Source organism: Malurus melanocephalus, unplaced genomic scaffold, assembly GCF_030028575.1.
Source record: "Malurus melanocephalus ecotype Western Australia unplaced genomic scaffold, MMel_1.1 scaffold_0, whole genome shotgun sequence".
Classification (NCBI taxonomy): Eukaryota; Metazoa; Chordata; class Aves; order Passeriformes; family Maluridae; genus Malurus; species Malurus melanocephalus.
The window spans coordinates 5,454,275-5,467,362 of record NW_026623232.1 but is presented as its reverse complement, the minus strand read 5'-3'; the positions used below and the strand labels follow the sequence as shown (position 1 = coordinate 5,467,362).

General features: G+C 40.9%; 1 protein-coding gene across 1 annotated transcript in view; it reads right to left on the bottom strand.

The window, feature by feature from the left end:
* TTLL5 (tubulin tyrosine ligase like 5) overlaps window positions 1-13,088 on the bottom strand; it is a 128,106-nt gene that overhangs the window by 90,028 nt on the left and 24,990 nt on the right. The window contains exons 10-16 of the mRNA XM_057376020.1: window positions 12,863-12,964; window positions 12,650-12,741; window positions 10,494-10,601; window positions 5,010-5,091; window positions 4,068-4,129; window positions 3,302-3,390; window positions 648-689 (exon numbers count right to left, since the gene is read on the bottom strand). Coding sequence (XP_057232003.1) covers window positions 648-689; window positions 3,302-3,390; window positions 4,068-4,129; window positions 5,010-5,091; window positions 10,494-10,601; window positions 12,650-12,741; window positions 12,863-12,964 — 577 coding nt within the window. The remainder of the gene's footprint in view (window positions 1-647; window positions 690-3,301; window positions 3,391-4,067; window positions 4,130-5,009; window positions 5,092-10,493; window positions 10,602-12,649; window positions 12,742-12,862; window positions 12,965-13,088) is intronic.

Sequence of the window (13,088 nt, the reverse complement as noted above, 5' to 3'; positions counted from 1 at the left end):
TGCAGGAAGCCCAGCAGCAAAATAATGCCTAACATGTCCCACATGGTCACCTGCTTAGAATTGTAAACCAACATTGATTTGTCTATACAGCTGGCAAGAAGGGTGACAAATACATTTAGAAAGGTAGATTAGTCTCAATTTAGKCTAACAACAGCCCCATATTTTTCCATTAACTTTAAGAAATCCTTCTTTTATCTGCATCTATTTTGACCTAGCTCACTCTCAAATTTTTGCAGTGTCCTTCAGAGGACTGTCTCACAGAAAATGATTACTTCTTTTGTAGGGCCATCTGAATGTTGTCTGCATAGGTTCTCCTATGCTTATCTTATCATTCAAACTTGTAGTCACAAAAACTTTGAGGGATTTGATCCAGCTGATCTTGACTCTCAGCACACCTCACCTACTTTTTTTTTAAGCTGCTAGAAGTGATGTAAATATGTTTTCAACATTTGCTTTTGCCACATGGAAAACATAGGCTGGTGTCATCACCTCTTTTCATGTTGACTTCCCATTCACCACCCCCACTCCTACCCCAGACTACTCCAACTGTAAAATATATTTGGGGACTAATTATGCCAAAGGCATTGTACACAGCAACATTGGAAACTGCAACCCTTATAAGGTGATGGGAACTGAAAGGTACTTACCAATCTGCTGTTTGCTGTTTGCGACTGTGCAGACGCAGGACGCTGCAAGAGACACACAAAGAGAATAAAAATCTTGTGCTCTCCAAGACACTATGATCCCTGCCCGAGTGGTTGAGGACTGGCAAGTACCCTAAACAAAACAGTATAAGCAAAGGGTGGTGAGGCACTGGAACARGTTGGTCAGTGAAACTGTGGATGCCCCAACCCTGGAAGTGCTCAAAGACAGCTGGATGTGCCTTGGAGCAAGCTGGTTTAGTGGAAGGTGTCCTTGTCCATTGCAGTGGGGYTGGAACTTGATAATCTTTAAGGTCCTTTCCAATCTAAACCCTTCTAGGATTCTGTGATAACTGAAGTCCAGAGATAAAGCTAACCACTTACCTCAGTTCAGATCTTCCTCATATCCTGCACAAATGTATCCTGTCCCCATTCCAAACACAGCACTCATTCTAACTCAGATGTGCTCAACTGCGCAGAATCTATCTGGACATATGGTTTTCAAAAGCACACCAAACTCAATTGTTATGACCAAAATTCATAATTTTGTAAGATAAAGAGTCACCCATATAAAAATATTTAATAGCTATACATTAAGGAGAAACAGATGCTGTCAAGTAAAATTGTTCATAGAACAGAGGGGGAAGAAAGTAAAAACCTGGAAATTTTCCAAGGAATTTCATTTAAATAYCTCAACAATATTCCAGTTCTTGTGGAGGAACAAGATACTATTTAACATTCTAAAACAAGTGTAGGAACATCAGAATGTCAAGAAGTACCCTGTATTACTTATCTGGTATCAGGCCTATAAGTAAAATCAGTTTAAGGACAGGGGCAGGTTCAAAAGATAACACTGGAGCCTAGATTTTCCTTGCCTTCAGTGGTATTCAGGCTGTCTTCCGCCCCTCCAACACCCAAGAGAAGCAAATGGTGTAAGAAAGGATTCTCAGAAGACTCGGAATAGTTGGTCTACTCAAAACAGATCAAGGTCCCCTCATTACTTATGATTAACTGAAAGAGCTCCAACCCAAATCAACAAGAAGTTACAAAGGAAGCAGCAACATTGTTCATTTCCTTAGAGAGAGAAACGCTCAAAAGTCAAACCAAAGAAGTTGCACAAGAAACTTGTAGTCCAGACTGGTGAAACTTGGAAAAAGGAGTAATCATCTCAAGATAGCTATTCAAGAGAATCTCTCAAGAGCACTGGTACCAACATCTCTTTTCCAAGCAGCAACTTTCACAGTGATTAAATACAGCCTATGTGAATGACCAGAACTTAAAACATCATGAAGGAGGTAGGCAAAAACAAAAGAGATTCAACACACCCTTCGCAACAGAGAATTGGAAGAGGCAAAGAGGCAAAAATTTGACATGAAATGTACTCACCAAAGAACTTTTCAACTGGCCAGCCTTACACCTCTTTGTGGGTATTTTTTAAGCAAAATAAAGATTAAAGCTTCCTTAATATTCAATGCTTCACAGCATGCAATTTTCTGACTGTCTTGAATAGTCTTTTTCAGATAAAATATGTCAAATCATCAGGATCTGACCACATTACTCCAAGAGAGAAGAGTACTTTTTATTTGGAATGGTTACTAATTTATCTCATATACCTTTTGTCTGTTACAGAGAGAACCTCTACAGTCAGAAGGATCTGTATTTAAAATACTATTATATTTGTCTTTGAAGTTTCAGACTCAGACATGTGTCCTGAAGATACTTAAATCCCATTTTACCAGCTATTCACCTCTCTCATGGTGACTAAAGACTCTGAGTTTTACAAAAGACAAAATACTGCAATTTCTGTGAGTTTTCCCTATACCAAAACAGACAATGTCTTGGCACACTGTCACTGAACAAAAATGTCTTGTCATTTCTTAATTGAAGTTGAGCTACACATCCATGTTGCATATCTGTCACARCAGCATCAGCTGCAGAGATGTACCAGGTACACTGTTTACCTGTTTGCCTCAGGAGAATTGTTTGAAGTTCGAGTGATGTAACAGATCTCCCTGCCTTTTATGAATGTTCCATTTTCAGACGTATTTATGGAATCCATTTCATAGCAAGAAGAAATAGAGAACAACTGCCCTTCAACATTACAGTGCTGAGAAAGTACGACCTCAACAGAAAAGGTAGTGGGCAGTCACAGCAAGCCACATGAGGCCTCAGTCCAATGATCCATGGGAAAGAAGCCTTAAATTTCAGATATAAGAAGCTGTTAGCCTAGAAGGAGATCTTGGAGACATTAATAGAGCTCTAGGAAGTTTGCTGTCCACAACAAAATCAAAGTGGCTGAACAGCCCAGAATTCAGGTGTATCCCCTGAGTCTCTGAAAACCATAGAATGGTTTGGGTTGRAAGGGACCTTAAAGGTCATCTAATTCCAACTCCCCTGCCATGGACAGGGGACCTTCCACTAGATCAGGATGCTCAAAGCCCCATACAACCTGTCTTGAACACTTCCAGGATACAGAGTCCATAAATTCTTTGGGCAACATGTTCCAGTGCCTCACCACCCACACAGTTAAAAATTTCATCTTCTATAGTTATGCTAGAAATCCCGATAATTCACTCATGGCCTCTCTGACCCGTGAGTCATATTCAGTGAGAATGACTTCCTGCTATGCTCTTCAGCCAGGGTTTGTAAAAGTCTCTTACYTGCAGCTTCTGGTATGCATTTCTTCTGACATCAGATGAATGATAAATGGCCCGGCTTGACCGCTGGCATGGATCCTGGCATACAAAGCCTATGGACATCAAGAACCACATGAGAACTTAAAGACAGACAAACCCTGAAATACAAATCTAGCATTCCTGTTCACCAATCTTAGTCTATACATGACCTTCTTGTCCCTGCCCAAGGACCAAAAATGATGCTTTTCTTTTTTATACCTTGCTTTGTTTAATCCTAAAATGTACATTGCATTATATTTTTTTACTAAAAACTGTAACTTGCCTCAAAATCAAGCACTTCAGTCAACAAATGAGACACTTAATAGCAGCTCAGAGACAGACTGGGTTTCTTAAACAGCTGAGCAGGGTACCTGATGACAACTCKGCATCTTTCAGTATTGAGGAAAGTTGCATCAAGCAACTGAATCCAGATGCAAGGGATAGTGTGCACTAGACAGTATTCCAATTCTACTAATCTGACCAAAACCTATACACTCAACCTAAAATATGCATGAATACTAACTCTGAAGGCTAAAGAGAGAGTAATGTCTTCCAACACCAAATTAGGGACTCTTAAAATCACCTAAGCATCACAGATTATTCTGAAGTTGAAATGTCCAGTGCTAAATACAGTTGCTCTCCATAACTGGAGTTCACTTCTATTATACTCATCTAATAACATGCAGATCATAAACCTAMTTGTTATTGGTTTTAAATAAGGGAAAGATTGAAGGATTTTTTTTTCACTCACCTACAAGAGTGAACATATCTGAGAGCATGCTAGCTTTGATCTTCAGGTCCAAAGGAGCATCACTGTCCCCACATGCAACAGAGGATAAAAGCAATTATTTGTCTGGCACTAAATGAGAAGAATGCATCAGTATGCAGTGTATCTCCTAATACAGTTTCTTTAACACAGGCAAAAGCAACACAGAAAGATAATTAGATGACTTTCATATAGATAAGTAAAGATTAGAGAGCCACAGACTAATCGGTTTATGCTTTTTCCAYAGCTTTTAGTGTCCTAAGGCAGACACAGACAGCTTTATTTTAACTGTACTTGGCTAGAAACGTTTTCTTTGAATGTATGTAGGTTACATTTCAAGAAGTAGACAAAAGTTGCTGTTGTAGAATTCTTAAAAATCATACTTACCTATGCCTCTTCCAAATAAAATCATAGCTGAGATATCTACAAAAATAAAGCCTCGATTTCTAATAGAGCACGAGGGTCAGCATAAGGGCCAGTTCAACACTCCTTTAGAATTTATCTAATGAGAGTACTAAATCGAACATTTGAGCCCAAGCGTACTCAAGTAAAGCAWAATTGACTGAACTCTGCTTTGGGCTCCAAAATCTTAGAGCTTCTTTCAGCCAAGCAAATTGAAACATAACACAATAGTCTGACAGAGCTCCAAAATTTATCTATGATGGGAGATTATGAAGAGTTAACAATAATGACGGAAAAGAAATAATTAAAAAGTAAATGGAATCCCAACTGGACTCTTTCAAAACCGATTGCTGCARTAAGTTTGATTTTTTCCTTTGCATAAACAAAGGAGTGTCCTCTCTGCCAATCAGCAGTGGAACAAAATCTGCAGGCGTTTTGAAATCTTGCTCTCCTAGGACCACAAATTTCAAGAACAACCATCTCCAGCAACAGTCCCTGCCTCATATTAAACTAGGAATCACTTACCAGGCCAATGATGGGGACAGGTTCACTTCCAGCAGCCAGGGTTTCAGAGTGTCATCAATAAGGACATCAAAACCATACAGCTCTGAAAACATACAGCAGACACTCTAAGTTCACCTTACTGCATCTTTAAGCTTTCARGTAAGGTCCAACATTAATCTCTATSAGGTAATTTCTWAATTATATAACTAAAATATATATGTTAAATCTGGTAAACTTTCTAGGGATGAACAAATAACATTCCTCAAGCAGCAATTTTCACTTCCTCAGAATCAAAATTAAACATATAGTGTCCATGGGRGAAAGAGTGGAACAAAAAAATTAGTCTTCAGAAAGTATTATACAGAAAAATAAAAACTCTGTCCTGCCAACAAGCTGTAGTTCACGCACAACTCTACTACTTGCTTTCACATAGAATTGACACAAACACAGCAGGTTCAATCTACCTTTCCACTTTATCCTGGAAACAACAGAACTTCATTCTCCTTTTCACTTTTTAATCCTTTTATTCATGCTCCAGTCAGCTAGAGAAAATCTTGCTTCTTTCAAGGATCAGCTTCTTTTCAATTATTCCTGTATGTTTTCTGCAATATCCCCATGGGGTTACAAGAGACTTCTTGGCAACTCCATCCACGTGGACAACCTCCCGTAGCTCTTTAGCTTATTGACAGCTTGCCACTTTGCAGTAAACCACAATATTTTTTCCTTAGTTTCTAAAACATTCATAACATATTACATCTGCTAGATGTGTTTCACTCTACACAGGTTAGATTGAAGCCAGCTTCCCATTCCAAGACTGATTTTACCATTTCACTCTATACATACGTTCTCTGTAGTTTGGAAAGAGTTGCAAGAAGGACACTACACAAAGATAAGTGTAAGTCAGAAGTTGGCATTAATGCAATTCCCTCTTCAAGTATTAAGAAATACAGTTAATAATCATCAGGGCAACTTAAGCACATTTTTTTCAAAACACCACAACACAGGGTATTGGCAGAGAAGGATTTTAATGGAATTAACCAGTTCCCTAGTGGCTGGAGTAAAAGCAGGAGAATTTCTTTGCCATGTTTCTTTCCTTGAATTYTGGTCTTGGCCTTTTGTCACCTGCCTGACATTGATGCTGGCTCTGGGGCGCTGGACTGCTTGACAAAATCTTCCTATGCAGACAGCTGTGCAAAAGCTCATGTAGCTTATAATGAGAAGTTAATGAATGGGGGSGGGGGGGGGGGGGGGGGCTTGGAAGGGGGGAAATGGCAGCAGAGTGAACACTGCCTGCTCATTTTTCTAGAGTCTGTAGCCAGACATTCAGGGGGGAGCAAAAYAGCAGAGAGTTAAAGAGTTGGTTCACTCCAAAGAAATGAGACTGAAGCTACATTTGGCTCTCTTGCTCCCCAGACAGCAATGGCTACATAGAGGGAAAAGGAGGAGGTAAGGATTGTAAGTGTAAACATTAGCAAAGTATTTTGATCAAGAGAAACTTCTGATGACTTGAATACATTATTTCAAAATGCAGTCTCGGGTTTGGTGAAGACCTATGACTTTTAACAGCACAGACAACTCCAGTGGGTCAGCAGCTCATGCCCAAGACAGAGAAGCAATGAGTGGGCCTGCAGCAGCTGCTGGTCTGTGACCTTCCAGCCCCCGTCAGGAAGCACTGTGTTTTGTTTTGACTAGCTCCTGCTTCTTTTGCTGCTGACCATTCCCTCCCTTGGCCTCTCAAAGGACCTCTGCCAGCATTTTGGCTCCTCTGACTTTGTTCTCCTCTCCCACACAATTCTCGTGCAAATCACTGGCTCTTTAAAGCTCCATCTTTCCCACCCAGTTACTCACTCCRTCAACTTTTACAAACACACATGGGAAACCTCTCAACCTCAACTAGCTCTAACCATGCTGCTGGAGCTTCACATTCCTTTCCCTTGTGCCTGCCTTGTTTATCAGGACAGTAAGTTCTTCAGGGTATCCCTATTGACTCAATTCCATTGTTAAACACAGAATCTAATGCCACTTGCAAYGACTTAGGGTCTCCTAGGAAGTCTCCACTGTTGCTCCACAGTACCCCAAGTTTACGTATTCTGAGTGATATCTACAAGCCCCAGAGAGATGCCTGTACTACCTCAGGGCATCAGGACCTATGTAATATTCATGATCTGGCTTCAGAATCAGGCCTCACMGATTCCACATAGGGCTTAGCACAAAGATATGCCCTGCAAAAGTCATAATGGAGCAGGTCAGCACTGTTCAAAACTACAAAAAGCTTCCCCCAAACAGGTCAACTGCCACTGCCAAGAAAGTTAAATGCTCATGAAGAACAGCAACATAGGCAGTTGAGGAACTGGTGATTAGATACAAATGAAGACTTTTTTAACATTTAGTTCCAGGTCAGCACCACTCAAGTCATACAATAGTTTATTGTTTGCTTTTAACTCAGTATAGGTATGATTARAAGCAAAAGCCTGACCAATTCAGCCTTAGAACACAGAAGCACCTAAATAAGAAACTCATTGCTTTGGTGGGATCAATATGCCCATTACCCTATCCCRGCCTGCCTTTTTGATTGCAGACATRCTCAACAGTGTCACAGCTGGGTTTACTAGAACTGTAAATGAAACAAGAGGACTTCAATCTGTTGCTTCTTTAGGCTCGTATTTCAGTAAGTGCAGAAAACGGTGCTATAGTGGCTGYTGGCAAAAATATGTGCTGCACCCAATTGCATTAATTTCATGCCCTACTAAGCCATCCCACAGGGAGATTTTTCACTCTGCCTGGAAGCAGGTCTCACTGCCTTTTCTAGCCTACCCAGAAGTGCTTCAGGAGGGAGAACAATGCTGTCTGTAACTGGCTTGGGGATATGCAGCCTTATTGTACCTCCAGTTCCCACACTGAGATGTCATGTTCCTCAAGTAAGTGCAAAATCTTGCYTTCTATTAAAGAAGGCTCCAGAGGTAACCAACAACTCAGCTGGTRACCAACTTCAGGGCAGTGCAGTGGTTTGGAGAGTTGCAGAATGCCCTCCTCTGGAGTTATTTACAGGTTAAGACAATTTTTACTTGGAACTTAAYTTTCCTTGAGGAATTATTAGCTAATCATAAAGAACAAAATAAAGGTTTGGGATCACTTTGTTAATAACAGTGCATAAACAAGGCAACAAAATCACGTAATTCTTGCAGTTCTTTCTATGTATAACTTCAAAAGAACAAAACTGAGCACCTCAACTTTTATTAAAACTGATTATTACTAGAATGCAGTAAACAGCTCACATTACATGACCAAAATGGGACTCACTACTCTTTACACAAATTGTCATCAGCACTCCATTTTGACATTAGAAAAAGGGTCTTGACCTACAGCACTCTCACTTTCTAGGCAMGCACTGGTGGAAGGAATCAGCCTGTCTCACTAGTCTAATTTTAGAAAATGAAAAAGCCATGAATAAATTCTCTTCCTTTAAATCTAGGAAACTAGTATATGACATATAAAAACACTTACTCATGAAAGAACTGAAGGGCTACAGCAGTACTAAACTGTTAAAGAAATAAAGTGGGCAACCTCATCTAGACAAATAAGTACTCATAATTTATTTTTAAGATGAAAAGTGGCAATTGTAGCCTAGAACAGCATTACAAAAACTAGAGTACAATACAACTTAGTTATACTTTTTAGAAGTTTTCCAAACAAGACCCATCTCTGCAACTTCAGATAAAGGTTTCTGAAGTCTGAGATTTTTCAAATGATCAGCTCTTCTCAGGACACACATTCAGTTTCATTGTTCACAGCTCAGAATGGAAAAAAAAATAGGCCTCTTGTGAGACTCTGTATGCTGCCTTGAAATCTTCATTCCCAGTTCTCTCCTTCATTCTAACAGCTATGAACCATTATGAACACTGCCAGCTAGAAAAACTGAATTTTCACAAGAAGGTTAAAAGTGGTGCAACCAAAGAGTGTTAGAACAGGACACACAGATGACAAATGAATCATACAGTATGATTAAGAGTTCAAATCTTTGAGACAAGGACCACCACTTAATTGTGGGGGAAGGTGGCAGAAAGTACTGAGCTCTGGAAATGCCTAAGGCTCCCTAGGGAAGCAGTATGGCTCCTACTTAAGCTCTCTTTCCTGGGAAGCTCTTWATTTATGTTTACACTGAAATAAACGGAACAAAACAGTTTATTTGTGGGGGAGCATCTGAGAGGGTGGTTAGTGCAGCCCTGGGGAGGCAGCAGGAAGTGGGATAACCTCAGAGCCAGGCCCAGCAGAAAGTACATGAGGAACATTAGTTTCCACATACACAGCTCAGAGGAATCCAGAGACACAAGAGAGGGAGGAAAAAGGAGAAGCCAAAAAAGAGGCAGTTTTGGTGTGGGTTTTTTTCAACTAGCCAATAAAGTGCCATGTTACTGAAACTATTATCTAAATCATAAATCCTCATGTATGACCTTCAACTTCAAGCAAAGGTATCAGAGTCAGTCAGAAGAAACTATGGTGGGAGAGGTGGGTAGTTTTGGGAGGTAATTAAACAACCTATCACTCATGGCTCCTTGATTCCTGACTGTCTTATCATTCCCAAATATTCAAAGATGCATTTACACTGCAGTGATGAAAGCTGCAGAACTGTCCATATCTAAGTGCAATGCAAGGACCACATAAATGGATTTACTTTACCTCTCACAGCTAGTTTAAATACAAGTCCCAATACCTAAACACAGGATAGCTTAAGCCAAGTTTGGCCTTTGGTTTAAGCACTGAGACTTCAGCTTCGTGCATGCATTCGCATGAGTTGAAGGACGGCTAGGAGCAGGAGGAGGCCTCTTTAGGGAAGGTTGGGAAGCAGCCACTGGAAAGTGGGAGAAGGCACACTGTGGTACCAGCCGCTGCTTTCTGGAGCTCGTCCCAGCATGTGCTGGCAGCGAGCTCTCCAATCCCTTTGCCAGCACATAGCTGCGCATCCCGCTCCTGCCAGCAATGGGCTTGGACGCCCCCGCGCGGCGCTCCCGCACCAGCACAGACCATCCGCCGCCACCGGGCACTGCCACACGCGCTTCTCCCATCCTCACACTCACGCACGAAAATAAARAACTACATCGCGCTAGACGGCTCAAGAGAAAACAGCAAACGCTCTAAAACCGTGTTTAATCACCTACAGCCATTCTTTGCGAGAGCACTAGAAGATCACCAACTTTCCAGCACTTCTCCAAGTTTCCTTTCAAGTCTTATTTCATCATCCCATTTTCATTTTTTAGCACGAGATTCTGATCAATTATACTGACACACAGTGAACTAAGATTCGACGGCCCCTGCCCTCACTGAGGCTTATGCTGAGAAAAACAAAACAAAACAAAATAACCAAAACAGTACCCAGCTTCCTTGCAAATAAGGAACGCATATTTCTTCCTTGAAACTAGGAATGAGTATTTCTCTCTAGCATGACAAAGCTGGAGTTTCCAAACAATACTCAAGAGACAATCAAAAAAGGTATCCCCCGTGCCTTACCAAAGCAGCTGCCACGATGTGAAAGAAAGCTTTTACAAGCTGAGGCAATGGACAGCTCAGCAGAAACTACGGTCTTGATAATCAGGTCCTCCACGTTGGCCATCAGTGCTGCAAGGAGAAGTGGGGGAGGAAAAAGGAAAATAATAGATTGTGAAGTAAACACACAATATCTAGAAAGGCATGAGAATATGCATGTGGAGAAACACCTTTGTGAATCAAAGCATATGAGACCTTATGGATGACAAAGCAATGATGCTTGGAAATCCATGCAAGCATAAGTATACAGAGACATGCATAAGTATCCTAGCGCAAAAATAGCCACAAATGGGAATGTGAGAATGATAAATATTAGTATGTGTACAGTGCAGGTAAATAGAAACATAGGGCAAACACATCAGCACAAGTCAGCTGGAGTCTGACCGCTGCCCACTCTGAATATTAGGAATGATTAAACAAGAGTTAAACAAGAGTGGGTTAATGAGATAAGCCTTTAAACTACAGAGAATAAGCCATAAGCACTGAGATATAAAAATTTTTCTTGTGAACTTCTATGGGACTACTATTCTGTGACACTGCACCTTTCTCTAAAGCAGCTGTTCTGATACCAAAATTCATAAATCTTTTCAAAATTATATGACTAGTGACAGCTCCCAATCCTGCTGACCTAYAGATAACCCTCAGCAAGAAAGCTCTTACTGCTCCTGCATGAGCCTGTGAACAGAGCTCAGGATCAGGAGTCTAAGCAGACAGAGGAAGCAAAAGGCAAGAAAAGATGTACATTAGACTTAGACCTGGATTAGGGATGAGTCATGCAACAGAAAGAACGCCATGGTGGTTTTGTTATCAAGGACAAACAATAGAGAAGTGAGAGGAGGAAGAAATGAACAAATACTAGAGTCATAGTCTCAAAAGCTAGTAAGGATGAAAGGACAGCCTTCCCCACCCSTCAAAGGAAACACAAGCAAATCCACACAGACATTGGGCAATCCCTGCATCAAAGAGTATCTTCTACAARCCACTTGACTAGAGAGTTTACTTTAGGTCTACAATTACTATTGCTCATGCACAGATGATGACATGCAGAGACCTGAACAATTACAGAAAGAGCATGCAAGCAAATTCAGATGTGAACTTCTGTACCAAAAAACAACTAAGTGAAACCAACACAGCATGGAAACATCCCAGTATACATAAACAACCCAGAGCACAAAAACCTTGCCAGCCCAGACAAGGCCAGAACTTTCCAGCCAGCATTCTGCCTCCCTATGACCAGAACCAGATGCATCAGAGAAAGGTGCGAAACTTCTTGTAATGGATAGTTGAAGAAAACTGCTTGCATTGCTCAGTAGTTTACTTAATTAAGAGCGTGTATTTTATACTTTAGGTTGGGGYGAGGTGTGGAGATGTATCAATATTAATAACTATGCATTCATAGCTTGTTGAACACATATGGTGCAAGGGATTGGACAGCCATGCATGCATATGATGGAAAAAAGTCTACTTCCATCTGAAYGCCAGATTCAAACCCCTTTCTCCAATATTCAAGTGTTCCCTGGCARCATTTGCAGTATGGGCTATAGATGCTATCAGTAGTTTTACTGATGTCTTGCTATCACAGGTAATTTATCCCTTAAAGGATATACCCGGATTCTGCTCTGCAGATGCAGTTACTCCCAGCAGACCTGGCAAAGGTGTGGAAGGGGGAGCTATTTTATATGAAACACAGACTAAATGAAAACACTCAGCAAAAACCTGAGCCATGGAAAGATGACACCACATCCAAGAGTCATTCAAACTGGCACAGCTGTCCAGAGGTTGGTCACTCATCAGACTGAACAGGCCATAGGAGCAGTAGAGGGAGGGAAGCTTTTAGAAGGAATGGAATGACCTTAAGAAAGGGGAAATGTAGGTAAAATATTACAAAACACACCCTGAGAAAGTCTCAGAATACTAGTTGCAAAAAGGAAGGGGTTAGGCCTTATCTCTGGGGGTAGAGAATAAACGCACAGCTCCAGTGAGTAAGGAACAATGCTTCCCTCCACCCTGCTCTGGTGCTAAATGGGACTCACTGRGGCTCTTCCTTGACTTTTTAGAACTCACACTAGTGAGATGATCAAGATCCAACAAAGAAATAAAAGAACAAGATTTCTACTGACCTGCAGTGTCTCTCCCCTCTTGTTTTAAGTACCTCAGCATTGCACTCATGCTCCACTTGTTTCCATAATCCTCTACTTCAGGATCATCACAGCTAAAAATAAATGAAAGAAGGAGATTGACACCACTGGCCTACCTCTACGGAGCAGCATTAGACGAACTGAGATAAAGTGACCCAACCTCTAGAGAACAAGTTCCATTTTCCAGCCAAGTACCTGACATAATCTCCACTCTTCTTGTTGACACTGTAGTTGGTCAGATGCATGAACTGGTTTTTAATGTTCTTGGTTGCATGGTCATACCTCACTGTTGCAAATCTGTAAAGAGGAATAAAAATACACAGTATTTCTTGAACAAGTGGCATTCTTCATTCTTTCTAGATACAGCAAGCATGTCACTACAACCACAAACTACAATACAGATTACTCAACAGCAACAGCT